Source organism: Fusarium fujikuroi, chromosome FFUJ_chr07 (genome assembly GCF_900079805.1).
Source record: "Fusarium fujikuroi IMI 58289 draft genome, chromosome FFUJ_chr07".
Taxonomy (NCBI): Eukaryota; Fungi; Ascomycota; class Sordariomycetes; order Hypocreales; family Nectriaceae; genus Fusarium; species Fusarium fujikuroi.
Genome location: NC_036628.1, coordinates 1074351 through 1100322, shown reverse-complemented (window position 1 = coordinate 1100322; position 25972 = coordinate 1074351). Strand labels below are relative to the sequence as shown.

Sequence of the window (25972 nt, the reverse complement as noted above, 5' to 3'; positions counted from 1 at the left end):
CTATTGCTTCTCATGTGATTTTTGTATTATGATATCCTCTGGCTGTGCTTCTGTGCAAAGATTGGGTCACATCCACGTAGCCTTGAGCTAAAATTCAATTAAGCAGATTTAAGGTTATTGGCAATCTATCATCGGATCTAGTTTAAGAAGCGATGAAAGACTTTCATCCCAAGTATTCGAAGTCAGATCAGCTTGGATGTGTGTGTAACATACTAGAGCTTCAGTTTGACTATCTATCTATTCTTTGTTCGGCTGTTCTATGCGTTCCGAACCTCTTCACACCACTAAGGCTTTGATGTGCGGACAGAGTTACCGCCTATTGCAGATCCTTCTGCTCAGAAACGATACTCTTCAACTTTCCTTCTGTCACTGCTAGACGAACATTGTCCATAGCCCAAGCCTCCATCAGTCTCTCGGTCTCTACAGTCCAAGTTCCCATGTGTGGAACAAGCAAGACGTTCTTATTCTTCAAGAGCCCTGGGTGAACCTCTGGTTCGTTCTCAAAGACATCAAGACCAGCACTGGCAACCTGTCCTGATTCAAGAGCCTCGACGAGAGCAGCTTCGTCCATCACTGCACCACGAGCGGTGTTGACGATTACAATGCCACGCTTCATAATGTCGAATTGAGGTTTTCCGATAGTATGTCGAGTTTTGGGCTGCAGCCAGTCAGTCCAGAATCGCGAGGATACTCTAATTATGACTAGACTCACGTTCAGGGGTAAGTTGAGACTCAACACATGACTGTCTTTAAGAAGTGCCTCGAAGTCAACATATTCAGCACCGTCCTCTAGATCAGGGGATAGCCGGCTGCGGTTGTGGTACCTCACAGTCATGCCAAAAGCGCGGGCTTTGCGTGCAACATTGCGACCAATACCTCCCATACCCAGAATACCTAACACTTTACCTTGAGGATCATGACCAAGCGATGGTGGAGGGGTGCCCCGCCAAGTTCCATCTCGGAGAGTGAAGATGGAGGATGAGATATTTCTCAAGGCGCCGATGAGAAGAAAGATAGTGATATCAGCCGTGGCATCGTCTACAGCTGTGGGTGTGTTTGAAACGAGGATACCACGAGAGGTGCATTCAGAGACATGAATTGGGTCATACCCGGCGCCTGGAGTAGTTACTTAGTAAACCTGGTCACGGTATACTCGAAATACTCACCATTATGGCAAATGAACTTGAGAGACTTGGGCAAGACATCCAGTAACTCAGCATCAAAGGGTCCAGTAATGCCAACAGACTTGTTTGTACCGTAGGTAGCCTTGACTCCATCGAAAGCACCAGACTTGGTCTCTTCTATAAAAGCAGATCGCTGATTCGACTTTGGGTAGACAGGCTCTACAATCTCACAGAGCGATGCGAACTCTTCGTGAGCTCTAGAGCAGCATGTTAACTGCGATATCTGTAGAGGGAGAATATAGAACATTCATGTTCCTTGAGTATGAACAGAACTTACTGCTTGATACTGCCTAGGAAGAGGACCTTTGGTTTATCTGCCATAATGAACAATTTTGAGGAATATCAACGATAGGGGAAAGGGATGAGGCTTTTGAGATGCTTCAAATGGGTTTATATCTATCACAATATCGAGTCAGGTCTCTCTTGTCCGGTCGTACTATCAAAGGACCTTCGGCTTTCAGGCCGACAGACAATACATCCCGAATCAAGGACATACAATGTCCGTCTATAGCGGGGTGATGTGGGGGCGGGGGCGGGGTGTGTTCTGTTGAGTCCTTGAAGTTGTTGTTAAAAGGCGCCATTGAAAGCTCTTCAGCATAAAACCCGGAACGAGCACAACATTATAGAGTATTCAAGTATGGGGAGTTGTTAGAGGCAAGTTGAATTGATCTGATCCGCATCAACTCAAGCCAGAATAAGTGATATGTTATGCACGAATTTGAATTCAGACACTAGAAAATCTATCGGTTAAGGTGAACCATGACACTGTTTATACAACTCCAAGCCGCCTGACTCCAAACAACACCCACCCAATGCACCCAGATTTTACATGAGCAATCTCCAAGCACCAAGTAACAGCGCCGCGAAACCGGTGCACACACCCATAAGCCACTGGAGTGTCTGGAACTTGACCTGCTCCAGCTTCTCCCTCAGCGCAGCAACCTCCTGCTCAATCTTTGTCTCCGTCTCCTTGATCTTGAGCTCCTGGCCCACAGCCTCCTCCCTAATACGGCCCTTCTCTAAGTTAAGGTCGAGGCGCACGCTAGCTTGTGTACGGCTGATCTCGTCGCGCAGTCGGTTGCTGAGCTTGGCAATGTCGTTTGTCAATCGTTCGTGAGCTGTGCGCGTCGTGTTGGATTCGGTGGAGTCGGCGGAGAGAAGCTCGGAACGCAGCTTGGCAAAGTCGACCTTTTGAGTGTACGTTGCTTTTGCTGCATCTTCGCGGAGTACCATTGTTCGGGTGAGATTTTGGATACTGTATGGTCAATTAGTATGGGGATAGCATATGTTCGAAAAATAAAGCACACCTCTCTTCAATAACATCATTCAACACCTTCATCATTGCAGCCGACTGCTCCTCAGTAAACCCTTCACCCTGTAATCGCTTAACAAACTTGAGCGTGTCGAAATGGTGATCTCGTTGTCTGATGGTTGTCGCATGGAATGCTCGCTTTACAATAGGACTTTCGGCGGGAGGAGAGTGACGTCTGGCAACAGGACCAGCCTGGATTGATGCGAATGACCTCCTTTGATCGCTGGAAGGGGTAGAGGCAAATGGCCGGGTCGCCCGTGATACGGAGAGTGGAGGGCCCCAGCTGAGACGAGGGAGAAGGAATCGAGGCAGCATCTCAGCTACTACGACAGACGGAACTGCCATGTTGATATTTGCCGGGTTGGCTATGGTTATTGGGAACTGCGATGTCGGCGATGAAGATGGAGTTGAGAAGAAATCTACAAGGTAAAGTGACCCGAAGATAGACACGCTTGTGACGTTAGTTGATTGAGAAGAGCGGGAAACACCGGCTTTGATTGGCCCCTGAAGCTAGGTTATGTCCAGCCAATTAAGGGGCGTGCTGGTAGATTTTGCGACCAATTAAGGGAAGGCGGATTTGGCTTGTAATGTAACCCTGAGATCTGACCAGGAAAGCAAAGGACAAAAGATATTGCTGGTTCCCTGTTCTTTAGATAAGATTAATGTTCGTGGAATAGATCGTCATGAATTTAATTCAAGAGAAAATATCCTTCCTTCAAGTCATATCGCTGTTCGCCTTCTTTGAGCATCCTAAAGCTTGCAACGGTAAACCATGCTTGTATAACGGCTTGCGCCGGTAGAAGTAACCCTACGGCAATGTCGACCAAACAAATTGTTTACCCAACCTACATACTATGGTATAAACTACGAAGTCCTGAAAAGGTCTAGAAATAGTAAAATGAATATCAATGATTGGGGTATAAGACTCTTAACGGGGAGATCGGTTGGTATCTAACTACACGTGATGCAAATGCCCAATAACTACTAATAATGCTGGTAAGAGATAAGCCTACTGCTAGTGAAGTCTCTGGCCCAGCCTGCATAGACTCTGTAGGGCTGGCCAGACTCCGTAGGGATTTAATGAGAGCAGAATGTTTCACGTCACATATTGGAAATCAGCCCAGAGGCATTCTGATTGATAATACATGATGATCTGGCTAAATGTCCCCGAATCAATAGCTTCATCGACAGCACTTCGGGTCATCATAGAATTGCGAATGCTTGGATATAGTAATACGGAATTAGTCGAATTCCGAACTCCGTTATCTTAACCCCCCGGCATTCCGTAACTCCGGTTTCTTTCAATTCCCATACCAAACCCCTTCAAAACTGAATCTCGAATTCCTATCAGCCCTACTGCGCAACCGGGATTTGTTCATCACTTCTTTGTTTGTCTGTTTGTTTACGTACGCGAGGTCTCTTGGCGCAGCAGTTACACAACCTTAAACCGATGGCACCGCCCGAACTGTCAGGCTCTGCAGCCTCTAGTACGACAGGGACTCCCGCTGGCTATGGAAGAGCTTGCACTGCATGTCAAAGAGCTAAGTGCAAGTGTATCTTGAGACCTTCTGGCCAGGATTGTGAAAGATGCCATCGTCTTGGCAAGCCATGTCAGCCAATGGCAACCTCGCGCAAACGGGTTGCGAAAAAGTCAACGTCTTCTAGAACCGCTCAGCTTGAAGAGAAACTTGAAGACCTCGTCACTATTCTGCGCGCTTCTCAGCCGTCAAATGGGCATTTGCACTCCGCAGGTCCCGGTGACTCAAGCCCCTTGATGAACTCGTCCAACATGGGTCACCTCACTAGCCGGTTAGAATCACTAGCAACTGCTGCAGCTTCCTCCTCCTCCTCCTCAGAAAGTTATCCCCGTCCGTATCCTGTGCCTCATAATTATGATTCAAGAAGCACGGCCAATACCCACCCCAATACCTCCCCATCCAGCATTGGTGAAGATCCCTCCGCCTCGTTTGATCCCACCCCAGAAGAGGCCGAAATGCATCTGGCAAAATTCCAACAATGGCTGAAGAACTTTCCTTGCATGATTTTACCACAGGATGTAACAGCCGCGACTCTCCGGAAGGAAAAGCCATTCCTGTGGTTATGTATTATGAACATCACCTCTATGTGTGTTGAGCAGCAGATGAAGATGAAAGATCAAGTGCGCCAAGAAATCGCCACGAGAATTATCATAAACCATGAGAGATCTATGGACTGCCTTCAGGGACTCATATGTTACATTTCATGGTCAGTTAATCACCAAGGTTCTCATCGTAGCATGTTCTGACTCTAGCTATCTAGGGCTGCCACTACTTCCAGTCCAGGCAGGCCGTTTATCATCACATTTTGCCAAATGGCTGTCCTACTTGCATATGATCTCGGTCTCACCAAAGCCCCTGTTGAAGAACAGTACTTCACAATATGTTTCAAGATGTGGGGAGGACGGCCCCCTCCACCTCGGCTACGCACTCAAGAAGAAAGGCGAGCTGTTGTGTCACTGTGGTTTTTGACTTCAGTGTAAGTGACATTCCCTGAGATTACAAACCTTATTGACACATATAGTATGTCATCATTTGTCGGCAAGATGGATCCTCTTCAATGGACACCACATATGACTGATTGTCTGGAAGCTCTCGAAAGAGACAAACTATGGCCATCTGATGAGCTTCTGGCCGCATTTGTCAGGTATCAGCTTGTTGCAGACGAGGCACAGAAACTTCTCGTACGAGATGTCATGGGCGAGTCATCTTCAGCGCCCACGTATGTTTTCAGAAAGAGTTTACTTGCCAAACTCCAAGCAGTCCGAGACGGATTGCCAGCGAATATGCCTATAACCCGTAAGTCTAGCATGCATTATTAGTGAAAGGCATACTGACAGATTCCAGCGGTTTTGCAAGCACATTCGCTCGCGACAGAGATTCAAATCAACTCCGTCGGACTCTTTATGCAAAACATCCCAGTCAATCAGCGAATTGAAAGCATGTATTCTTGCCTTCAAGCAATAAGATCATGGTACGACGTGTTCTTTGGCATAAATCCGGAAGAAGCTCCAGGAGCACCTTTTGCAATCTATATCCAGCTGTCGCAGGTTCAGATCGCCCTCTATCGACTCACTACGTCTGAGGATCCTGCTTGGGACAAGGAGTTTGTCCGAAATACAGCAGACTTACTTGTACTACTGGACCAAGTCTGTGAATTCTTCACACGGCTGGATTCTGTCTACAAGATGAAAACAAGTCCAGGTGAAGAAACGGTGTTTGTTATGGGGGCTAAGATTATGAACAACATTCGAATTTCATGGGAACCTACACTATCACGGCACCTCAGAAATGCATCTTCGATACCGACAAACCAAGGAGCAGGTCCGCCGATACCAACGCCTCCTCCGCCTTCAACAGCTCAGGCATCCATGGACATGGGGAACATTAATATGATTGATTTTGGTGATGTAACTTGGATGGGCGACGTTTTTGGGCCATGGGAGTTTTAGTATCTTGAAGCATGGATACCGGGAGATAATATTGCACCGAATCCATCTAGGAAAAGCACCAAGAAAAGCGTATGGTCCAATTAGTTCTGCGAGCTCAATGGTTGAGCGGAATTCCGTTCCAGAAGCGATAGCCAACTCCGTTGACACCACATTCAGCCTTAACACCACAACATATGAACCCCGGGCTAGAAAGTACACTATGAATTCCTTAGGAGAGACAGTGCTTATGTCTTATATTGCTGTCTCGTCAAATTGTTTAAAACGCGGTATCCCCAAGATGTCAGGCAACTTTCTGAAAGCCTCAAGGCTCAACCAACTCTGCATCCTTGTTTGAAGGTCTATCTTTGAATGTGATAATATGACTACGCCGACATCGAAGACAGAGCGCAACGAGCCTCACCCCATCAGCGGCGATGATGAAAAGACCGAATCGCGTTCAAATACACCGACCTTGAACGAACCCAATCAAGACGAGAAGCCGAAGAAGTCAGAAGATGGCGATGGCGAACTCACAACAGAGGAGGAGGAAACTGAATGGATATCGGGATGGAAGCTTGCAAGCATGATGATATCCCTTACGCTTGCTGCATTCTTGATGCTGCTGGATATGTCCATCATCTCAACGGTAATTCACATATTCAGTCCTTGGAGTTACACTCAATACTAAGGATATTTAGGCTGTTCCGCGCATAACCTCGGACTTTCATTCTTTACCGGACATAGGATGGTATGCCAGTGCATACAATCTTGCTAGGTAGGGTCAGCGCTAGGTGGAATCCTTCTACATTTGCTGACCACGATATGTCACAGTGCTGCCCTACAACCACTTACCGGCAAAATATACATGTACTTCAACACAAGAGTAAGTAAGCTCCAGCCCAACCTATAGTACAAAGTCTCACATATTGTAGTGGACTTTCTTAGCGCTATTCTTCGTGTTCGAAGTTGGCAGTCTTATTTGCGGCGTAGCCCAGTCGTCTGCTATGTTGATCATCGGCCGAGCCGTTGCTGGAATAGGCTCTTCTGGTATTCAGAATGGTGCTCTTACTATGATTGCGAAGGCGGTCCCTATTCACAGGCGTCCGTCCCTCGTTGGTATTATCATGGGGTTTGCTCAGCTGGGACTCATCAGCGGCCCTTTGATAGGAGGCGCTTTTACTCAGTATACCACTTGGCGATGGTGTAAGTCAAATTCATCCGTAGCCAAGACTTATACAAATCCTGACTATGAATCTAGGTTTTTACATCAACCTTCCCATCGGTGCGATATGCGCAGTCCTGATTCTATTCGTCCATATGCCCGATCATCGAGCCAATAGAGACGAAAGCACCATGCAGATTCTGAAAACGAAACTCGACTTCACCGGCTTCGTCTTGTTCTGCCCTAGCATAGTGATGTTGCTACTAGCTCTTCAATGGGGTGGCCTTGAGTATCCCTGGGATTCTGCAACTGTCATTGGGCTCTTCTGTGGCGGTGGTGTTCTTTTCATTATCTTCATATACTGGGAGCATCGTGTTGGTTCAGAGGCCATGATTCCTCTTCCAATTGTGCGCACAAGAGAGGTCTGGGCTTCGTGTCTGTCACAGTCGTTTCTCTTTTCTACGGTGATGGTGGCATCGTACTATTTTCCTGTCTATTTCCAATCGGCGAAAAATGCTTCACCTTTCACTAGTGGTGTCAATCTTCTGCCCAGCATTCTCAGTGTTATCTTCGCAGCTGTCGCGAGTGGCGCTCTTGGTAAGTCCTCTTGGTATAGAACTTGAAGTCCTTCAGCTAACAGACAGCAGCTCAAAGGGTTGGCTACTATCTTCCATTCGCTACAGCCAGTGGCGTCCTGTCCTCTATCGGCTTTGGTCTGGCCTCTTCCATGGGCCCCTACGCTTCCACAGCTACATGGGCCGGTTATCAGATCTTGTTAGGCCTTGGCCGTGGTCTCGGTCTACAGATGCCCATTATAGCTATCCAGGCGAACACAAGTGCCGATGTTACTCCTATAGCCATGGCGATCTTGACTTTCTCGCAGACCTTTGGCAGTGCGATCTTTATCACAGCTGCCAATGTCATTTTCACTCATGAGCTTCGCAATGAGCTTGTTGCAAGACTTCCCGATATCAACGCTGACATGGTCATCGATGCCGGTGCTGGAGCAGTCAGTGAAGTTGTGTCTGGAGCGGATTTACCGCAAGTTTTGTGGTCGTACTCCAGAGGTGTACGTGCGACGTTTCTGCTTGCTGTAGGCACGTCTTGTGCCATGGTGCTTTCATCTTTTGGAATGGGATGGAAGGATATCAGGAAGAAACCCGACCATTCTCCTATCCTTGATGAAGCTTGAAGAGAAAATAGCAAAGGCTTTGAAGTTCAAGCACGATGTGGAATTCGAACGTACATAGAAGTGCTGGTTTTGAGGCAGTGAACAGCATAGGTCATCTAACTGGAGGCAACAAATAGTATGACGATCTCAGCTTAATTGTATCATTATAATAAAATCAATCCTCTATTCCACTACAATCTAATTGCGAACGTCGGTTGTGTCGTGTTTGCGTTTGTGTTTGTAAGTGACATATGCTTTTTGCTATGTCACGATTTGCTGTAGGGTAAATTTTTTTCATGAGAGAAACACTGAATACCTTATTTGTTACTCATGCATTATCAAATCAGCTTTAACCTCACCAAGATTGCGCTCCCTAAGTCCTTGGTTTATTGTCCATCTCATTTTTGGGCAAGAAGACAAGCCACTTTTGTATTATTCAAGGGCTCAGCATCATTCTTTGCGACGATGAACCGGCCAAATCGGCCTCGAAACCGGCAACCTCGCCCCCCACGTCAACAGCAGAATAACCAACGAGGAGGCTCATCACGACCATCTCGTGCACCTGCAACACCACAGCAAGCATCAGGCACAGTCCCAACAGTACAACAAGTCATTCCTGGAGCTTCAGTATTTATCATTCTGAAAGAAGACCAACCCACAGGAGAAGAGACGAAAGGAATAGTGCAGGATATTCTCACGCGGGGCAATCATCCACGAGGTATCAAAGTGCGACTACAGGATGGTCAGGTGGGCCGAGTACAGAGAATGGGCAACACTACTGCAGCGACAGGAGGGACGGGAAGTCAGACGCAGTCAACCAGATTTACTATGCGATATACGGATGTGAGGCGAGACGATGAGTTTGCTACTGGGCCTCCACCAAGGAGTTTGGCGGATTTCATACCGGATTTCGGTGAGGGTTTGGGGGGTGCTCCGAGTGCTGGCGTTGAAACGGTCAAGTGTCCGTTTTGTGAAGGGTTTGAAGGAGATGAGGCGGCTGTTACACATCATATTGATCGGGAACATCTATCGTAGTTGGATGTTGAGGTTGGGTTTGTTTAATATGTTTGAGCTTGCGCAAACAAGGTCTCGAATGGTGTTTGGATATAGACTGGAACATATCAGACGCATGAGAATATAGTTTGCCTGTATAAGTTGTTGTGCGTACCTTGAAATGGTTTCTTAAGATTCTAAATAAGTCATATGAACAGGGGTTATGATGTACTGAGTACCCTATGATTCCGTACACAGAGTACAGACGAGGGTAAATGTTTTCTCGGGGTTGTTCTTCCTTGTTTATTTCCACGAAACTTTTGATAAACAGGTGCCGTCCTTTTCAGATCTGCTTGCACATGCAGCATGCTGTAATTGAAGTCAAAGCTGTTGTGCTACCAAGCTACAGCCGGTCTCTTAATCAGAATAAGTTTAACCACAAATTTTGACGAAAATCAGATTGAGCCTCACTTTAAGCCAGCGACCACTATCATAGCAAGATATCAGTCATTGGGTTAAAGCTTCATGCTGAATCATTTCAATTCTAATTGATGGGTCCAGGGTAACCAATCTTGAAGTGATGCATGCTCCCCCTTTTCCTTGATCGATTGGCGCCTGTTTGTTGATGACGAAAGCCTACTCGACTCAATCTCGGCCGGCTCGGAAAATCAAGGCGCCATGCGATTAATTATTGGCTCTTGAAATAGGCTGTCAGCATTGGCACACCGGGCCAGTGCGAGCCAGTGGCCGCTAGTTCCCCAGGCACGCCGTATTTCGAGGCAGATACGTACCTTCTGCTCTGGCGCAGTGCTGCACCTCCACTCTCCACTTCAATGCTAGCTGTACCTGTGGCTCCTTCCAAACAGAACAGGTAACGTAACCCAAAGTGACCTGGATCTAACCTAACCTTCTTCCTGCTCTCTCCTTTAACCAAAACACACTTTCAACACCCATTCCACCTCTCTCCCTCTCGACGACTAATTCGCCTGCGCCCATCAGTGGAATTCGCATCTCCACGCCGTCGCTTTTGTTTTCTTTCTCTTCGATTCCTCGCGCTTGTTTACTTCGAAATCTTGTCTCCTGCCACGCGGCATATGGAAGCTCAAACTGCGCCAACCGTAGGCAACCCCGGCATAATTACTGACGATCGATCCGAGATCGATACCAATTCTTCTTCCCAGTCTTTCGACCGAACTCGAGCTTAGGAGCGTCGATTTGAGAAAGGTCCCTTTTACCTCATCATAGGCCACACCGGCGCCATGCCGACTCTGCCCATCAAGTTTCAGGAGCTTGTCCAGCTCGCCAATGTTGGCGTGGACACACAGAGCATTGGCTTCAACTCCTGCGTATGTCCCACAAACTGCCACCAGCTACTTGGTCGCGATAAACAATGTCATGAGCTAACTAGAAGCTAGACACTCGAGTCCGACTCATACGTGTGTGTGCGAGAGAAGAAGAACGAAGCTGCCCAACCTGAGGTTGTTATTATTGAGCTCAAGAATGGCAACAACGTCACCCGTCGGCCGATCAAGGCCGACAGTGCCATCATGCACTGGAACCGACAGGTCATTGCTCTCAAGGCTCAGTCTAGAACACTGCAGATCTTCGACCTCGAGCAAAAGAAGAAGCTCAAGTCTTGCACCATGAACGAGGATGTCCAGTTCTGGAAGTGGATCAGCGAGAACGAGCTCGGTCTTGTCACAACAACCAGCGTCTTCCACTGGAATGTCTACGATGCGGGCCAAGATGCCCCCGTCAAGGTCTTCCAGCGCAATGATAACCTTCAAGTGAGCCGCTTTCATCCGCCACTAATCTGGAATTCTAGTGCTAACGGCGTTTCAGGGCTGCCAGATCATCAACTACCGAGTTAACAGCGATGGCAAGTGGATGGTAGTCGTTGGCATTTCATCCCAGCAAGGCCGTGTGGTTGGTGCCATGCAGCTCTACTCTAAAGATCGTGGAATCAGCCAGGCCATAGAAGGTCATGCCGCCGCCTTTGGTACCCTTCGCCTAGAAGGTGCTCCTCAAGATACCAAGTTCTTCAGTTTCGCTGTACGAACGGCAACCGGCGCCAAGCTTCACATCGTCGAGGTCGACCATCCCGAGTCGAATCCTATTTTCCAGAAGAAGGCGGTCGACATGTTCTTCCCCCCCGAAGCCACCAACGATTTCCCCGTCGCTCTCCAGGTTTCTCAGAAGTACGGCGTCATCTACATGGTGACCAAGTACGGCTTTATCCACCTCTATGATCTCGAGACTGCCTCTTGCATTTACATGAACCGAATTTCGAGCGAGACGATTTTCACAACATGCACAGACGACGGCTCCTCTGGTATTGTTGGCATCAACCGAAAGGGTCAAGTTCTTTTCGTGACCATCGACGACAACAACATCATCCCATACCTTCTTCAGAACCCCGCCAACTCAGAGATGGCTATCAAGATGGCCTCAAGAGCTGGACTTCCCGGTGCTGATAACCTTTATGCCCGCCAATTCGAGCAGCTGTTCAACGCGGGAAGTTATCTGGAGGCTGCTAAGGTTGCCGCCAACTCCCCGCGAGGCTTCCTGCGAAGCGCCGAGACTATTGAGAAGTTCAAGCGCCTTCCAGTTCAACCTGGCCAGATGGCTTTCACACTTCAATACTTTGGTATGCTTTTGGACAAGGGCGCCTTGAACCGTGAGGAGACCCTTGAGCTTGCACAGCCGGTTCTCCAGCAGAACCGCAAGCATTTGCTCGAGAAGTGGTTGAAGGAGGGCAAGTTGGACTGCTCTGAGGCGCTCGGAGACTTGGTCCGTCCTTACGATATGAACATGGCCCTTACCATCTACCTTAAGGCGGAGGTCCCCGCAAAGGTTGTCGCTGGTTTTGCTGAGACTGGCCAGTTTGATAAGATTCTCCCGTACTCGGCTCAGACCGGCTATCAACCTGATTATATCCAACTTCTTCAGCACATCATTCGTATCAACCCTGAGAAGGGTGCCGAGTTTGCTAGTGCCCTGGCTAATAACGAGCAGGGCTCCTTGGTTGATTTGGAGCGTGTTTGCGACATCTTCCAAGGGCAGGGTATGATCCAACAAGCCACTGCCTTCCTCCTGGATGCGCTGAAGGAGAACAAGCCTGAACATGCCCGTCTTCAGACCCGACTACTTGAGATGAACCTGATGCATGCTCCTCAAGTTGCCGAGGCTATTCTGGGCAATGAGATGTTCACTCACTTCGATAAGTCTCGCATTGCCCAACTTTGCGAGCAGGCCAACCTTCCTCAGAAGGCCTTAGAGCTCTATGAGGACCCTGAGGCCATTAAGCGTGTCATTGTCAACATTCCTGGCTCCCCTAACTTCAACCCCGACTGGCTCACCACCTTCTTCGGCAAGCTTTCTGTCGAGCAATCCCTTGATTGTCTAGACGCTATGATGAAGACGAACATTCGACAAAACCTTCAGTCAGTGGTTACCATCGCCACCAAGTACTCCGACCTCTTGGGAGCTGTTCGCCTAATTGATCTCTTCGAGAAGTACAAGACTGCTGAGGGTCTGTTCTACTACCTGGGTAGCATTGTGAACCTGTCTGAGGACCCTGACGTGCACTTCAAGTACATTGAGGCTGCTACCAAGATGGGCCAGTTTAATGAAGTTGAGCGATTGTGCCGCGATAGTAACGTGTATAACCCAGAGAAGGTCAAGAACTTCCTTAAGGAAGCCAAGCTGCCCGAGCAGCTTCCTCTGATCATCGTCTGCGATCGTTTCAACTTTGTTCACGACCTGATTCTGTACCTGTACCAGAACCAGCAATTTGCTGCTATTGAGACCTACGTCCAGTCTGTGAACCCCACACGAGCTCCCGAAGTCATTGGAGGCCTTTTGGATGTCGATTGCGATGAAAATGTCATTAAGCAGTTGTTGCAGACCGTTAACGCACAGGCTATCAGCATTGATTCGCTTGTCTCTGAGGTTGAATCTCGAAACCGACTCAAGCTTCTCTTGCCCTTCCTCGAGAAGACTCTTAACGAGGGTAACCAGCAGCAAGCTATTTTCAATGCTCTTGCCAAGATCTATATTGATTCCAACAACAACCCGGAGAAGTTCCTGAAAGAAAACGATCAATACGATACTCTGACAGTCGGAAAGTACTGTGAGAAGCGTGATCCCAACCTGGCCTACATTGCCTATTCCAAGGGACAGAATGACTTGGAGCTCGTCAACATCACAAATGAGAACTCTATGTACAGAGCCCAGGCGCGATATCTGTTGGAGCGATCTGATAATGAGCTGTGGGGTTTCGTGCTGAGCGAGAACAACATTCACCGACGATCTGTTGTTGACCAAGTCACCGCGACCGCGGTTCCCGAGGCCAATGACCCTTCGAAGGTCTCCGTGGCCGTTGCTGCTTTCCTTGAGAATGATCTCCCTCTCGAGCTTATTGAACTTCTTGAGAAGATTGTTCTTGAGCCTTCACCTTTCAGCGATAACCAGAATCTCCAGAACTTGCTTATGTTCACCGCTGCCAAGGCTGATAAGGGACGTGTCATGGATTACATTCACAAGCTCGACAACTACAACGCCGATGAAATCGCCACTGCCTGCATTGAGGTTGGCCTCTTTGAGGAAGCTTTCGAGATCTACAAGAAGGCTGATAACAAGTCTGCCGCTGTTGACGTCCTGATCGAGAACGTCGTCAGCATTGACCGTGCCCAGGGTTATGCCGAAGAGGTTGACCTGCCTGAGGTCTGGAGCAAGGTTGCCAAGGCTCAGCTTGATGGTCTCCGTGTCTCTGATGCTATCGAGTCCTACATTAAGGCTGAGGACCCCCGCAACTACTTGGAGGTCATTGAAGTTGCTACCCACGCCGGCAAGAACGAGGATCTTGTCAAGTACCTGCGCATGTGCCGCAAGACCCTCCGTGAGCCCGCTATCGACACTGCTCTGGCTTTCTCCTATGCTCGTCTTGACCAGCTCTCCGAGCTTGAAGACTTCCTCCGAGCTACCAACGTTGCTAACATTGAGGAATCTGGTGACAAGGCTTACGAGGAAGGCTTGTTCGAGGCTTCCAAGATCTTCTATACCAGCATTTCGAACTGGGCCAAGTTGGCAACCACTCTTGTTCACCTCGGTGACTACCAAGCAGCCGTTGAGTGTGCCCGCAAGGCCAACAATATCAAGGTGTGGAAGCAGGTTCACGAGGCCTGTGTTCAGAAGAAGGAATTCCGACTTGCCCAGATTTGTGGTCTCAACTTGATTGTCGATGCTGAGCAACTCCAGACCCTAGTTAAGGAGTACGAGCGCAACGGTTACTTTGACGAGCTTATCAGCCTTCTCGAGCAAGGTCTTGGCCTTGAGCGTGCCCATATGGGAATGTTCACTGAGCTCGGTATCGCCCTCTCCAAGTACCACCCCGACCGCCTCATGGAGCACATCAAGATCTTCTGGTCTCGCATGAATCTCCCCAAGATGATCAAGGCCTGCGAGGAAGCGAACCTCTGGCCTGAGCTGGTCTTCTGCTACTACCATTATGACGAATTTGACAACGCTGCTCTTGCCGTCATCGAGCGACCCGAGAACTCCTGGGACCACCAGCAGTTCAAGGAGATCGTGGTTAAGGTTGCCAACCTGGAGATCTACTACCGTGCTATCAAGTTCTATGTTGAGCAGCATCCCTCGCTCATCACTGACCTTCTTGCAACTCTTACTCCTCGTATTGACGTTAACCGTGTCGTCAAGATCTTCCAGAAGAACGATGACCTCCCTCTTATCAAGCCTTTCTTGCTCAACGTGCAAACTCAGAACAAGCGTGTTGTGAACGAGGCTGTCAACGACCTGCTCATCGAGGAGGAGGATTACAAGACCCTACGTGACTCAGTTCAGAACTATGACAACTACGATGCTACTGAGCTGGCCAGCCGCCTGGAGAAGCACGACCTCATCTTCTTCCGCCAGATTGCTGCTTCCATCTACCGCAAGAACAAGCGATGGGAGAAGTCTATTGCCCTGTCTAAGCAGGACAAGCTGTACAAGGACGCCATCGAAACCGCTGCCCTCTCTGCCAAGACCGAGATTGTCAGCGACCTCCTTCAATATGTAAGTACCAGTCGAGATCTGGAAATTTCTAATATACTAACATCTGTAGTTCGTCGATATTGGCCACCGCGAATGTTACACTGGCATGCTGTACGCTTGCTACGAGCTCATCCGCCCTGACCTTGTTCTGGAGCTCTCATGGCGCCATGGCCTCATGGACTTCTCTATGCCTTACATGATCAACATGCTCGCCCAGCAAACAAAGGACCTCGCCCTTCTGAAGGCAGACAATGAGGCCCGCAAGGCGAAGGAGCAAGAGAAGGAGAAGACCGATGACAACACACCAATCCTCGGCGCTTCTAGACTCATGATCACAGCTGGACCTGGTGGCATGGGCTCTTCACCCTCGCCTGCACCATATGGCCAAGCAAACGGCTTCGCGCCGCAGCCCACCGGCTACGGTTTCTAGATGCAGGTACCGGTACCGATGTGGCGCTGCCTTCCCTATTACCATATCCGAGGATCGGTAGCGCATAATCAGTATCTTCATGAGTAGGAGAATAACTTCAAAATGGATTCGTACCCGCCATACCCGCCCGCAGATATCAGAAAAGGATAGTTTATTGGCGAGGATACAGATCCTCTAATCATATTTTGCTTCTCCCGCGAGTTGCGCGTGGGGGCGTTGGAAGGAGGATTTTAAGCGATTGACCTCCTAAGGGCTTTTGTGGTAGACTGGAGGACGAAGTTCTGATACTAAATTTCGCAGTCAGACGCATGTATTCTGTCGGACTGCTGTATGTTGTATGATAGTACATTGATTTGTCTTTGTTATCCTGTCTCTTTAATGCAACGCTGTGACACGCCATGATGATACTGTTAATCTGCCATAATGCAATCCAGACACTGTTACAAAACGCTATTCTAAACCAAAGACACTGCATCAATCTCACGCTTCTCCTTCTCGATGCCATCCTTGTGAGGTTTTGGGTCAGAGATCTTGAGCCACTCGCCATTAAAGGCGTTGATCAGCCAATTACGAAGTTCTAGAACCCCATTGTCAGTCCGAGTTTACTACGTCAAAAAGGTCTAACTTACTATCGTATACGATGCGGTTTCCGTTATGGAAGAAGATACTGTGGTCGCTATCGGGGAAAACGTGAACATCATAGTTCTCTACACCCGCAAGATCAAGCTCATCAAGAAGCGTGAGCGAGTTCTGGAAGTGGACATTGTCATCGGCAACACCGTGCATAAGAAGGAAACGCTTATTGCTGCCGAGGGCTGTGGCATTGGCGATCATAGACATGTCGTAGCCGTCAGGATTCTCTTGCGGTGTACGCATGTAACGCTCGGTGTAGATACTGTCGTAGAAGCGCCAGTCAGTGACAGGGGCGACAGCCATGCCATAGCTGAAAGTGCGTCCGGCGTCCTGCTCAAGTGTCTTGAGGGTAGTAAAGCCGCCATAGGACCAGCCCCAGATGGCCAGGCGATCGGCATCGACGTAGGGACGGGAAGCGAAAGACTTGGCAGCGGCGATGTGATCCTGCGACTCCAGAACACCGAGTTGTGAGCGGACTACTACACGGTGCTTGCGGCCAAGGAAGCCTGTGCCTCGAGGATCGACGGTGACAACTAGATAGCCGAGGGCTGAGGCGACATAGGCTTGGAAGTCAACGGAGAATCTCTTGGTAACAGACTGAGAGCCCGGACCGGAGTACTGCTGGAAGAGAACAGGGTACTCCTTCTTCGGGTCGAAGTGAGGGGGACGCCTTTCAACGTAGTTGACCTCAACGCCATCACCAAGATCGAGGGTGCCGTACTGCATAACAGGAAGCTCGTGGCGACGGGCACGCTCGGCTAGCTCGGAGTTGTCCTCGACGACACGCTCGTAGGTAAAGACACTCGAAGGTGTGGAGATGACCTTTTGGCTGGGAACCTTGGGTCCGCGGTATGACAGGAGGACAAAGCCAGCACCCTTGGAAAAGGAAGCATCGTAGTAAGCCTCAGTCTCAGGGTCAGTCAGAGCTTCGAGAGAGGTACCATCAAGCTTGACAGAGTAGACATGGCGCTGAATAGATGACTCTTTGGCGGCGATGAAATAGACTAAATTGTTTGCGAGATCGATTGCTGAGGGAGCATCATCGATTTCCCATTCGCCCTTGGTAAGCATGATGGGCTCAGGGTTGTCGAGAGGAGTGAAGTAAGCTAGATGATCATAGCCCTCGTGTAGATAAGAGTCAACGTATCCATCGTGATCGCGGCCATTCTCAGGATCGGCGGGGATATAAGCTGTCTTGTGGGAGATCTCGAACCAACCACCGTCAATCTCATCGACGTCGATAGTGTTGACAGTCTTGCCCTTGCGAGAACCAACGTCGATCAGGACGACCTTGAGAACATCGCTGACACGGTTGGTCTCCTTGACGAGAGCCTTGCCACCGGCCCATATAAGATTGTTGATGATGCGATCATCGTCCGCAAATGCACCGTCGATATCAACAGAGAAGACATCCTTCTTCGACACGTCGTAGAAGAGCAGGTCAACAACTGGGTTGTGCGCACCAGCCTTGGGATACTTGATCTGCTCAACCTCGGGATACGCCTCTTCTCCCTCTTCTGGGTCTGTGCCACTGGGTCGCTTGATGAAGAACTGGACTGGAAACTCGGGAACGCCGGTCTCGTTTGTGCGAAGGAAGGCCAAGTACTCGCCATCATCAGACCACCACGTAGCGCTGCGGCCACCAAAGACTTCTTCCTCGTAGACCCAGTCGGGAATACCGTAGAAGTACTCTGGACCGCCATCCTTGGTGATCTTGACGACATTCTTCTTATCGTCCAACTTCCGGATATACAAGTTGTTGTCTTGCGTATAAGATACGGCGTCGCTCTTGGGACTCCATGTAGCGAGCTGAATTCGAGCATCGGGCTTGCCCGGGACGAGCGGTTCAGCTTCCTGAGTCTCGACATCGAGAATGAAGTAGATGGCGCTGAAAGAGTGACGCCAGTTTTTCTTCTTCTCGACGCCGAGAAGGACCTTCTTCAGATCGGGACTGGGCTCATTCCATTCGGGAGAGTATTGGTTTCCCTCGTAAACAAAGAAGTTGTCCTTCATCAATGTTCGCGACTTGGAGGCTTTGACTTCTGTATCAATGGGTGATCTGGCCTCCTTATCGCTGCGGATATCCTCGACAACAATGTATGGCTTCTCGCTAGCTCCAACCTCAAGCAGCAAACCATCCTCCCCATCAGGACCGCCAATCCAGCTGATACTATGTGACTTGGCCTGCCAGAAGCCACTGAAGAGCTGATCCATTGTAACGGCCTTTCCCGAACCTCGCGTCGCAGCATCAGGATCGTGCTCGGTATCGCTCTCGTGATGATATGAACCGAAATAGAGGAATGTGCCGAGACCTATAAGCCAAGCTGCGACGAAGACAGAGCCGACAATGATGAGAATGCGTCGCAATCCTCTATCCATGGGCTCGCGATGCAGGGAAGCTCCAGGACCGAGGAAAGGACCCGTCTCTAGGTCATCCTCTTCCTTGAGGGGATCATCGTCCTCGAGAGCTCGAGAATCGCTGTTATCTCTTGAAGCGTCCATCATTGTCTTCTCTTGTATCCTATCGAACACAAGACTCGTCGTCGAAGCCGAAGAGATGGAATCGTCCGAGTATCGACGGTCGCTGGCAGGACTCAACGGGGACATATTTGAAGCCGTTATTAGAGGAGGGTGTCCTCCGTTGTATATCGTGTTGGTTGTTGGTGGTGGCTGTGGTACGCGAGTCTAGTTTATTGGTGCTGGCACATGCTGCGGTGCGCGCGGAAGCGAGCGTCGGAGATTGTAATGAATAACGATAGGCTAGTACGAGCAAACAAAAGAGTGGGCAAATGGCTGTGGATGAAAGTAAAGAAAGAAACGAGGCGTCAATTGGATCTGTATTTGGTTGTCAATAGAGACTAACGTTAGTTAACTAACGCGAGGGAATGATGGGCTATGCTGATGCTAACGCTGATGCTAATGATACGTCTAAGCTCGTGCTCGTGCTCGTGCCGACTTGTCGCATCGGGCAAAGCTTCTGATGACGTAAGCTGGCGATCAGTGAGTTTTGTTTCACATTAAGGGTTTGTCTCGATGAATGCGTCCTCATACAATTGCTTCTCTAATGTACGATATTGAGTGTTACTCTGTATCGAGTTTCAACTGCTTCGATACGATGTGAGATCCGGCGCATGCATCATCAGCCATCCCCCGGCCTCCGAACCCCGGATGCACCCCACTCAACATGCGGCCCGGGGCAATAAATCCGGGGTATTATAATCGCGATCGGGTTCAAGGTCTATGGGCGAGCATTTGTTTATTAAGAGGAAGACTCAAAGTGATGAAAATAGTTCTATCAAAGAACAAGAGGAAAGAAGAAGAAGAATAGTGATATTACTGAAGCAAATTAGAAAGGGTATCCTCACAATCTCCGGCATCAACATCAAACCAAGTTCAGTTAATGCGTCAACTGAGGCGCCTCAACGTTGGCGCCCTCAATCTTCTCAACCACACAAGCAGTCCCATAGGCACTCGCCTGCGCAAAGCCTCCCAGATCTCCAGTCTCAAAGCGCAGGCAAATGATGGCATTTCCCCCTCTCCTCTTCGTTTCTTGCACAACCCGGCTGATAGAGTCGTTGCGGCAAGAGTACAGCATCGAAGTGAACCAGGTCAGTTCGCCGCCTGCCATGCTCTTTATAACCATGCCGATTCCTGCGGCGATGTTGCGTGAGCGTACTGTAATTCCGTAGACTGCTCCGAGGACTTTGGTGATGCGGTAGCCGGGGAGGTCCATCATTGCTGGGACGCGTCAGTGGAGTTTGGGTAGAATTGGAGATGATGATGATGACTGACTTGTGGTTATACAGTTGTCTGTCTCGGTGAACTATAGTGTGTAAGCAAGACTATCTTCAGCAGAGATATGAGAAAATACTCACGCAGTGCAAGTCGGACAAGTGCGCGGGGATATCTGCAACCTCCTCATGATTCTTTTTCTGGTCCTTTGCTGATCCAAAACCAACCATCTTGACGTTGTGGTCCAAATCGTATAAGTGTAGATAATAGTAGTACTTCGAAAGGTGCAGTTCAGTTAGCAGTAGATAGGCAATTGAGAATAGGATCTTCTCTGATGTCATGTAATCCTTTCATACACAATCAAGGAACCAGCTCCATCTTTATAGTCCCATAAACACCTCAATCCCCAATCCCACACCCAAGGCTGAAAGCCAAATAACGCCCAGCCCAAGTGGTGATGCCGATCTAACCGCCAATCACCCCACACGCAATTCTCGCATTCATCGTATCTGTCCCACCCATGGCTTGAGCTATAGTCTCAGTATCTCATATGCTGGTCCTATAGCTGAGATCGAGTTCTAAGTGGTCGACCTCATCGCCTCGTTCAACCCACGATTAGTGGCTGTGCTATTCAGCTTATGGACACGTGATGACGTCCTGCCTCATAAGGCTTTCATGCTTGGTTTTTCAGTCATTCAAACAGTCAACTCCGTACTCTCATATCGATTTCAATACGGTCAATACGATGGCGGTGCCGTGACTTCGGGGAAAGCCGTCATCATGATATGTCAAATGGACGACCTTCTGGATATACTATACACTTATAGACGCTATCAAGTATAGTAATACTAACATAATATATACTACTTGTTCATGCAATCATTAATAACCATCAGATCTTAGAAGTGAAACAGACGGCTAGACCTCTTATGGGTAGCCTTCTCAGCGGCCCTCTTCCTGTTGCCAAACTTCTTGATGCGAGCAGCATCGCGAGCATGCAACATGACAGCGCTGCTGGTATCACGACGCTCATTAGAAGAGTCCCCAGTGAAGTTACACTGGGGCTGCTTCAGTCTGTTGCCAAACTCATCAACAGCCCAGATGAGCACACCGTTGGTCCAGCCGAAGCCCTCAACGACTTCGTACTCACCACCGCCTCCTGCAACGTTGGTAGCGTTGTCGGCGTACTTCTCAAACATGATGCCATCAGCCCCCTCAGCTGCTGACTGGATTCGGGGCAGATCTGAAGTTGTTCCTCCAGTTGCGCGCCAAGTGCAGAAAGTTGAGTCCAGATATCGCTGGGCGAGACGCAGAGCCAGTCTACGGACCTCGATGAAAGAAGGATCCATGATGCCAAATGTTGCAGGGACCTTTTCAAGTCCTGACATGAGGATGTGCATCAGTGGAGGCCAGACATTAGGCTGATCCCACTGCTGTCCCGACTCGACGTTACTGGCGGGAATACCACCTTGGCGGGTATCCAGATAGTACGAGACACGCTTGTAAGCATTGAGTACAGCATATGGGTTATTCTTGAGATAATCCGGGGCAGCGCCCAGCCAGAAGGGGTAGAACTGGGTAGGGCTGAAGAAGACCTGCTTGCCTTTGGGAGCGTTCTCCTTGTCAATCTCGGCAGTGTTGTTGTCGGTTGGGTAAAAGATCGACTGTGCCTTGGAAGTCAAGTTGTAGTCGAAGTAGCTCCAATGGGTCTCGTTCCACATGAAGGCGTGCATGGCAAAGCTGCGGTTGGCAGCGACTTCGCGCCATTGACGGCTGGCACTGCTGTTGCCTGTCTGCTCATAGAACTCAGCGATGGCGATCTCGTTTCCGTACAAGATCGAGTTGAGGTCAACAGGGATGATGTTTCTAGTGTTGAGGTATCGGAGAGGGAAGTAATTGTCGCGAATAGCATCATCGGGTCTGGCCACCCACTTAACTGTGCGATTGTTAGGCATAAGATCTGGTTTTGATCAAGTTTGTGAACATACCTGAATAGTCGAGACCACTCTCAGCACCACTGGCGAGATTTCCGTACAGAGCCTCCTTTGTCTTGAAGTTGAGTTCTTCACCACCGCTGTAAACCTCACCGGATGGCGAGTAGTAAGACTTGTTGTTTGCAGTAACATAGTCTTCCCGGTAAGACTCGGGTCGTGGTCGAGTGTTGGAAACATTATATCTGCAGAGCATGTTAGTGGCAACCAATGCATGGGGGTCGATAGTCATACGTGTTGAGGTAGTAAGTCTCATTGTTGATGTAGACCGGAACCGAACGGTTCGTCATGAAGAACTCATGCTCCTGCACAAGCAGAGGCAGAGCACGCTCAAGAATATCAGTATCGTTGGTGTGCTCGATATAAGCCTTTATCATCTGAGACAGCAGAGGAGGCTGAGATCGGTTGAGGTAGTAGATACGAGCGCCATTGGGGACGAAGCCATACTCCTCAATGAAATCAAGGAAGTTCTCGATCGTGTTCTTTGCAATGTTGATGAAAGAGCCGCCAGTTCGAAGAAGACCCTCGATGATCCAGTACGAATCCCAGTAATAAGGCTCACGGAAACGTCCACCAGCAACGACGAAGGATCGGTTGACGGGGATGAAACTGTTGGGGCAATCGCTGCAGTTCTTGGAGTCTTGGTCGTAGCGACGAGTCAGGTCAGGCCAAATATCGATGACCTTTTGTGTGAATTCCTTGATGGCAGTGTTGTTGATCTTGTCGAGAAACTTGGGATCTGTTTCAAGCTCATCTTCAGGGACTTCCTCGAGCTCACCACCAGCATCGGCAAAGTAGTCACTGAGGAACTCCGTGAGAGCCGAATTGTTACGTAGCGGCTTATCCAACTTGTCGAAAGCATCCTGGATCTCGCTCAGAGGACGAATAGCTGGCCTTGAGGTGAGTTAGTATCTGTGAAGACTCTAGCAGTGATAATGGGGTGATGACTACATATCAACAAAGGTCTTGGAGTCACTGAAGGGTTGGGCAAGCTCAATCTGCTCGAGAATCTCTCCATGGCAGTAAATTGGTGAGTCGCAAGGCGCAACGACTGTGCCGTTCACGTATAGAGCAGAAACGGTTGTCGCTGACGCAGCCAAAGCCGCAGCGATATGTCGTGGAGACGGCATCACGGAATACTTCCTCCAAGATGAAGAAAGCTGTTGAGAAGTGCCAATTGAGTAGTAGAGATGCAGGGTGGTATTCAAAAAGAGGAGAGGGGATGAGAGAGAGTATATTTATATATACAGTTAAAGTTGCATAGAGTCATAAAGCTTGTGACTCGGCCAAGCCAAGGAGAAATCATGACATGATATTTAGTGAACATGAACAGGATTTGAACCTGTCATGGGTTTGTTTAGTTGCTAACATTAACATTTAGGCTGTCAGCCAAGAATGGAATGGAAGATGGAAGCCGGGGGTTGCTAAAGCAAAGAAAGAGCTCAGCTTGACGATCATTATCCAATTTTCCACATTTTTTCTTTCTTTTACTGTACTTGACACCCTCCACTGCGAGCTTATGCAGTTCAAGGTTCATGGTATTGTAAAGTTAGCGTTTGTTTTGCCAAGGGGCTTAAATCCAACTTTACATCATGATACCAAGATGAATGACCTAGCCAGAGCTCTCCTCACTGAAAATCTGTTCAATTTAACTGTTGTATAATCAATTATTGCTTCTATCATGAGTCTACAGCAATTGAATACAAATCAGCCATATTCTCTCTGTGACGTGATATCCTCTACACCCCCAGACGCCACAGAAAATAAACAAACCAAACGTGGAGAAACGTCTGCATCTAATCCTTGTTTCTGCTCTTATTCCCCGCACTCTCCCCTCTTAGCTTCGGCATCATTTACACGCTGCTTGCAGCTTTATTTGACCGATTGGCCAGTGACGTCAAGAAATCCCAAGTCCCAAGTCTCAAGCGTTGGGAATAAACGTTCTCGCAGGGCGCGGAATTAGACAATTCGACCAAGTGCATAGCCTAAGACAAGTGTCAGCGGCGTTCTTGGCTCACCCGTTGACAAGAAGATCCAGCAAACGGGAGACCAGACCTCGATCGAGCACTGATTCTCGGTGTAATAGGACCGACAGATGCCCATTTTCATGACTAATTCCCCCATGCTTGTTGAGGCTGGAGATGCATTGAATCGTCAGCTTCAGTCTCGGCAATCCCGTCAAATATCTTGACACCTGCCCGAATAGTTCGGAGATGCCAATATAGTTTGCGCAAGGTCGTCGATCATGATCCTGGTCCCGGCTCTGATCATAAGAAATTGACCGAGACAATACCGTTAGTGACTAACACCAAGAACTGCCGGTCAACATCTAACCTTAATTGTGAAGATATCTCTAAAGAGCAGCCTTATATGGACAAGTCTACTATAAAAATCTTTCGATGGCTGAAACGTCTCACAGTAGTTCACTAACATGTGCAAGGAGTAGGACCGAAAGAGCAAGCTCTAGATCGAATACCCAGTCTATCACTTCATCTATTGGGGCACATATACACTGCCCTTCCCAATCTTTTGCTGGGCACTGGAATCTCCTCTCTCGCCTAAAACCTTTTCAAACACAATCTTCAACCGTCTCAGAACCTCTTCCTCATTCTGCGCGACCTGGTAGTGCGTCACCAACCGGTTACACATGAACTTGAGCCCAGCTTCTGCGCCAATCTCAATAAACCGCTTCTCACTGCATCCTGTCGCCTTGAGGTTCAACCACACCATGTTGGTCTCCGTTGGCTCATCAATCGTGCCACCCATGCTCGTCCAGAGGTCGTCGACCTTGCGTGCCATCTCGTGAGACGCCTTGAGTGGCCCGTCTTGGCCGTTGGGTGATTTTCCAAAGGTCTGCTCGATAGCGATGCGTCCTGCAGATGTGAGAACACCAGATTGCCGTAGACCGCCGCCAATCGACTTGCGGACCCAACGAGCGTGCTTCAGTGTGGCTTTGGGGCCAACAATGACACTTCCTGCTGGTGCACCAAGACCCTTGGACAGACATAGACTGATGGTGTCAAAGTAGGAACAGTATTCGGTCAGAGATCCTGCTCCAGAGACCACAGCCTCCCATAGTCGTGCGCCGTCCAAGTGTAACTTAATGCCGTGCTCTCTGGCGAACTCAGATATTCGCTTGACCTCACTGAGAGGCATGACCATGCCGTGAAGAGTGTTTTCCAAACTGATGACACGTGTAGGGCAACCGTGAACATCATCATCCAGAGTCACATTCTCCTGAATCTCTTCAAGCGTCATGTATCTGCCATTTTTAGGAATGACAGTCTGAATCTGAGCCCCTGTGAGGTTTGAAGTGCTACAAAACTGTCAACCCACCGAACTTAGGACTCACTTTTTAGTACTTACCCGCCTGCTTCAGCGGTGAAAATGTGAGCTCGGTAATCGCACAGTACCGAGTAAGGAGGCTGAGTGAGAAGAGATCGAAGAGCGAGCTGGTTTCCCATTGTTCCTGAGAGGACGAAAAGACCGGCTTCCTTTCCGGTGCGTTCCGCAACATAGGCTTCAAGGTCGTTTGTAGCAGGGTCCTCCTGGAAGACATCGTCAAGGAGAGAGCATGATTTGACAGCTTCCAACATAGCTGGTGTTGGTGTCGTCACTACATCGCCTATACCAACCAGAATCAGAATTTGGCATCTCAACTTGTGTATGAGTTACATACTGCGGAGGTCAAGAGCCGCAGGCCCCTTGGCACCGAGCCAGGCATTATGAGGCTTCTCAGAGATAGCGTCTCCCATTTTGACGGATGAAGAGGTAAAAGTCCGCTGTGGAGAAACAATTGGGTGTGCTGTTAAAGATATTGATAGAGGTCGGAGAGGATCTTTTG

General features: G+C 49.0%; 10 protein-coding genes; 4 read left to right on the top strand and 6 right to left on the bottom strand.

The window, feature by feature from the left end:
* Positions 1-316: 316 nt before the first annotated feature.
* FFUJ_08751 (related to D-mandelate dehydrogenase) lies at positions 317-1505 on the bottom strand (the record flags this gene model as incomplete). XM_023580512.1 has 4 exons in its annotated part: positions 317-658; positions 713-1116; positions 1167-1381; positions 1462-1505. The coding sequence occupies 4 exons, from the start codon at positions 1503-1505 to the stop codon at positions 317-319; spliced, it is 1005 nt and encodes a 334-aa protein (XP_023433278.1).
* Positions 1506-2009: 504 nt separating this feature from the next.
* Positions 2010-2841, bottom strand: FFUJ_08752 (related to middle part of C.elegans myosin heavy chain A; the record flags this gene model as incomplete). XM_023580511.1 has 2 exons in its annotated part: positions 2010-2439; positions 2492-2841. The coding sequence occupies 2 exons, from the start codon at positions 2839-2841 to the stop codon at positions 2010-2012; spliced, it is 780 nt and encodes a 259-aa protein (XP_023433277.1).
* A 1105-nt stretch (positions 2842-3946) lies between these two features.
* Positions 3947-5983, top strand: FFUJ_08753 (uncharacterized protein; the record flags this gene model as incomplete). XM_023580510.1 has 4 exons in its annotated part: positions 3947-4740; positions 4795-5010; positions 5056-5330; positions 5379-5983. The coding sequence occupies 4 exons, from the start codon at positions 3947-3949 to the stop codon at positions 5981-5983; spliced, it is 1890 nt and encodes a 629-aa protein (XP_023433276.1).
* Positions 5984-6341: 358 nt separating this feature from the next.
* FFUJ_08754 (probable aflatoxin efflux pump AFLT) lies at positions 6342-8316 on the top strand (the record flags this gene model as incomplete). XM_023580509.1 has 6 exons in its annotated part: positions 6342-6608; positions 6661-6737; positions 6794-6845; positions 6895-7165; positions 7221-7721; positions 7772-8316. The coding sequence occupies 6 exons, from the start codon at positions 6342-6344 to the stop codon at positions 8314-8316; spliced, it is 1713 nt and encodes a 570-aa protein (XP_023433275.1).
* A 444-nt stretch (positions 8317-8760) lies between these two features.
* On the top strand, positions 8761-9330 carry FFUJ_08755 (uncharacterized protein; the record flags this gene model as incomplete). The annotated part of the gene is made up of 1 exon (XM_023580508.1): positions 8761-9330. One exon carries the CDS (start codon positions 8761-8763, stop codon positions 9328-9330), a length of 570 nt encoding a protein of 189 aa, XP_023433274.1.
* Positions 9331-10547: 1217 nt separating this feature from the next.
* FFUJ_08756 (probable clathrin heavy chain) lies at positions 10548-15772 on the top strand (the record flags this gene model as incomplete). XM_023580507.1 has 4 exons in its annotated part: positions 10548-10634; positions 10704-11075; positions 11131-15363; positions 15413-15772. The coding sequence occupies 4 exons, from the start codon at positions 10548-10550 to the stop codon at positions 15770-15772; spliced, it is 5052 nt and encodes a 1683-aa protein (XP_023433273.1).
* Positions 15773-16227: 455 nt separating this feature from the next.
* On the bottom strand, positions 16228-18907 carry FFUJ_08757 (related to dipeptidyl aminopeptidase B; the record flags this gene model as incomplete). XM_023580505.1 has 2 exons in its annotated part: positions 16228-16349; positions 16402-18907. The coding sequence occupies 2 exons, from the start codon at positions 18905-18907 to the stop codon at positions 16228-16230; spliced, it is 2628 nt and encodes an 875-aa protein (XP_023433272.1).
* An 895-nt stretch (positions 18908-19802) lies between these two features.
* Positions 19803-20367, bottom strand: FFUJ_08758 (uncharacterized protein; the record flags this gene model as incomplete). XM_023580504.1 has 3 exons in its annotated part: positions 19803-20143; positions 20198-20228; positions 20281-20367. The coding sequence occupies 3 exons, from the start codon at positions 20365-20367 to the stop codon at positions 19803-19805; spliced, it is 459 nt and encodes a 152-aa protein (XP_023433271.1).
* Positions 20368-21036: 669 nt separating this feature from the next.
* On the bottom strand, positions 21037-23258 carry FFUJ_08759 (related to trehalase precursor; the record flags this gene model as incomplete). XM_023580503.1 has 4 exons in its annotated part: positions 21037-22073; positions 22126-22313; positions 22363-23022; positions 23080-23258. 4 exons carry the CDS (start codon positions 23256-23258, stop codon positions 21037-21039), a joined length of 2064 nt encoding a protein of 687 aa, XP_023433270.1.
* Positions 23259-24621: 1363 nt separating this feature from the next.
* FFUJ_08760 (probable threonine aldolase) lies at positions 24622-25883 on the bottom strand (the record flags this gene model as incomplete). XM_023580502.1 has 3 exons in its annotated part: positions 24622-25444; positions 25495-25753; positions 25808-25883. The coding sequence occupies 3 exons, from the start codon at positions 25881-25883 to the stop codon at positions 24622-24624; spliced, it is 1158 nt and encodes a 385-aa protein (XP_023433269.1).
* Positions 25884-25972: the final 89 nt, after the last annotated feature.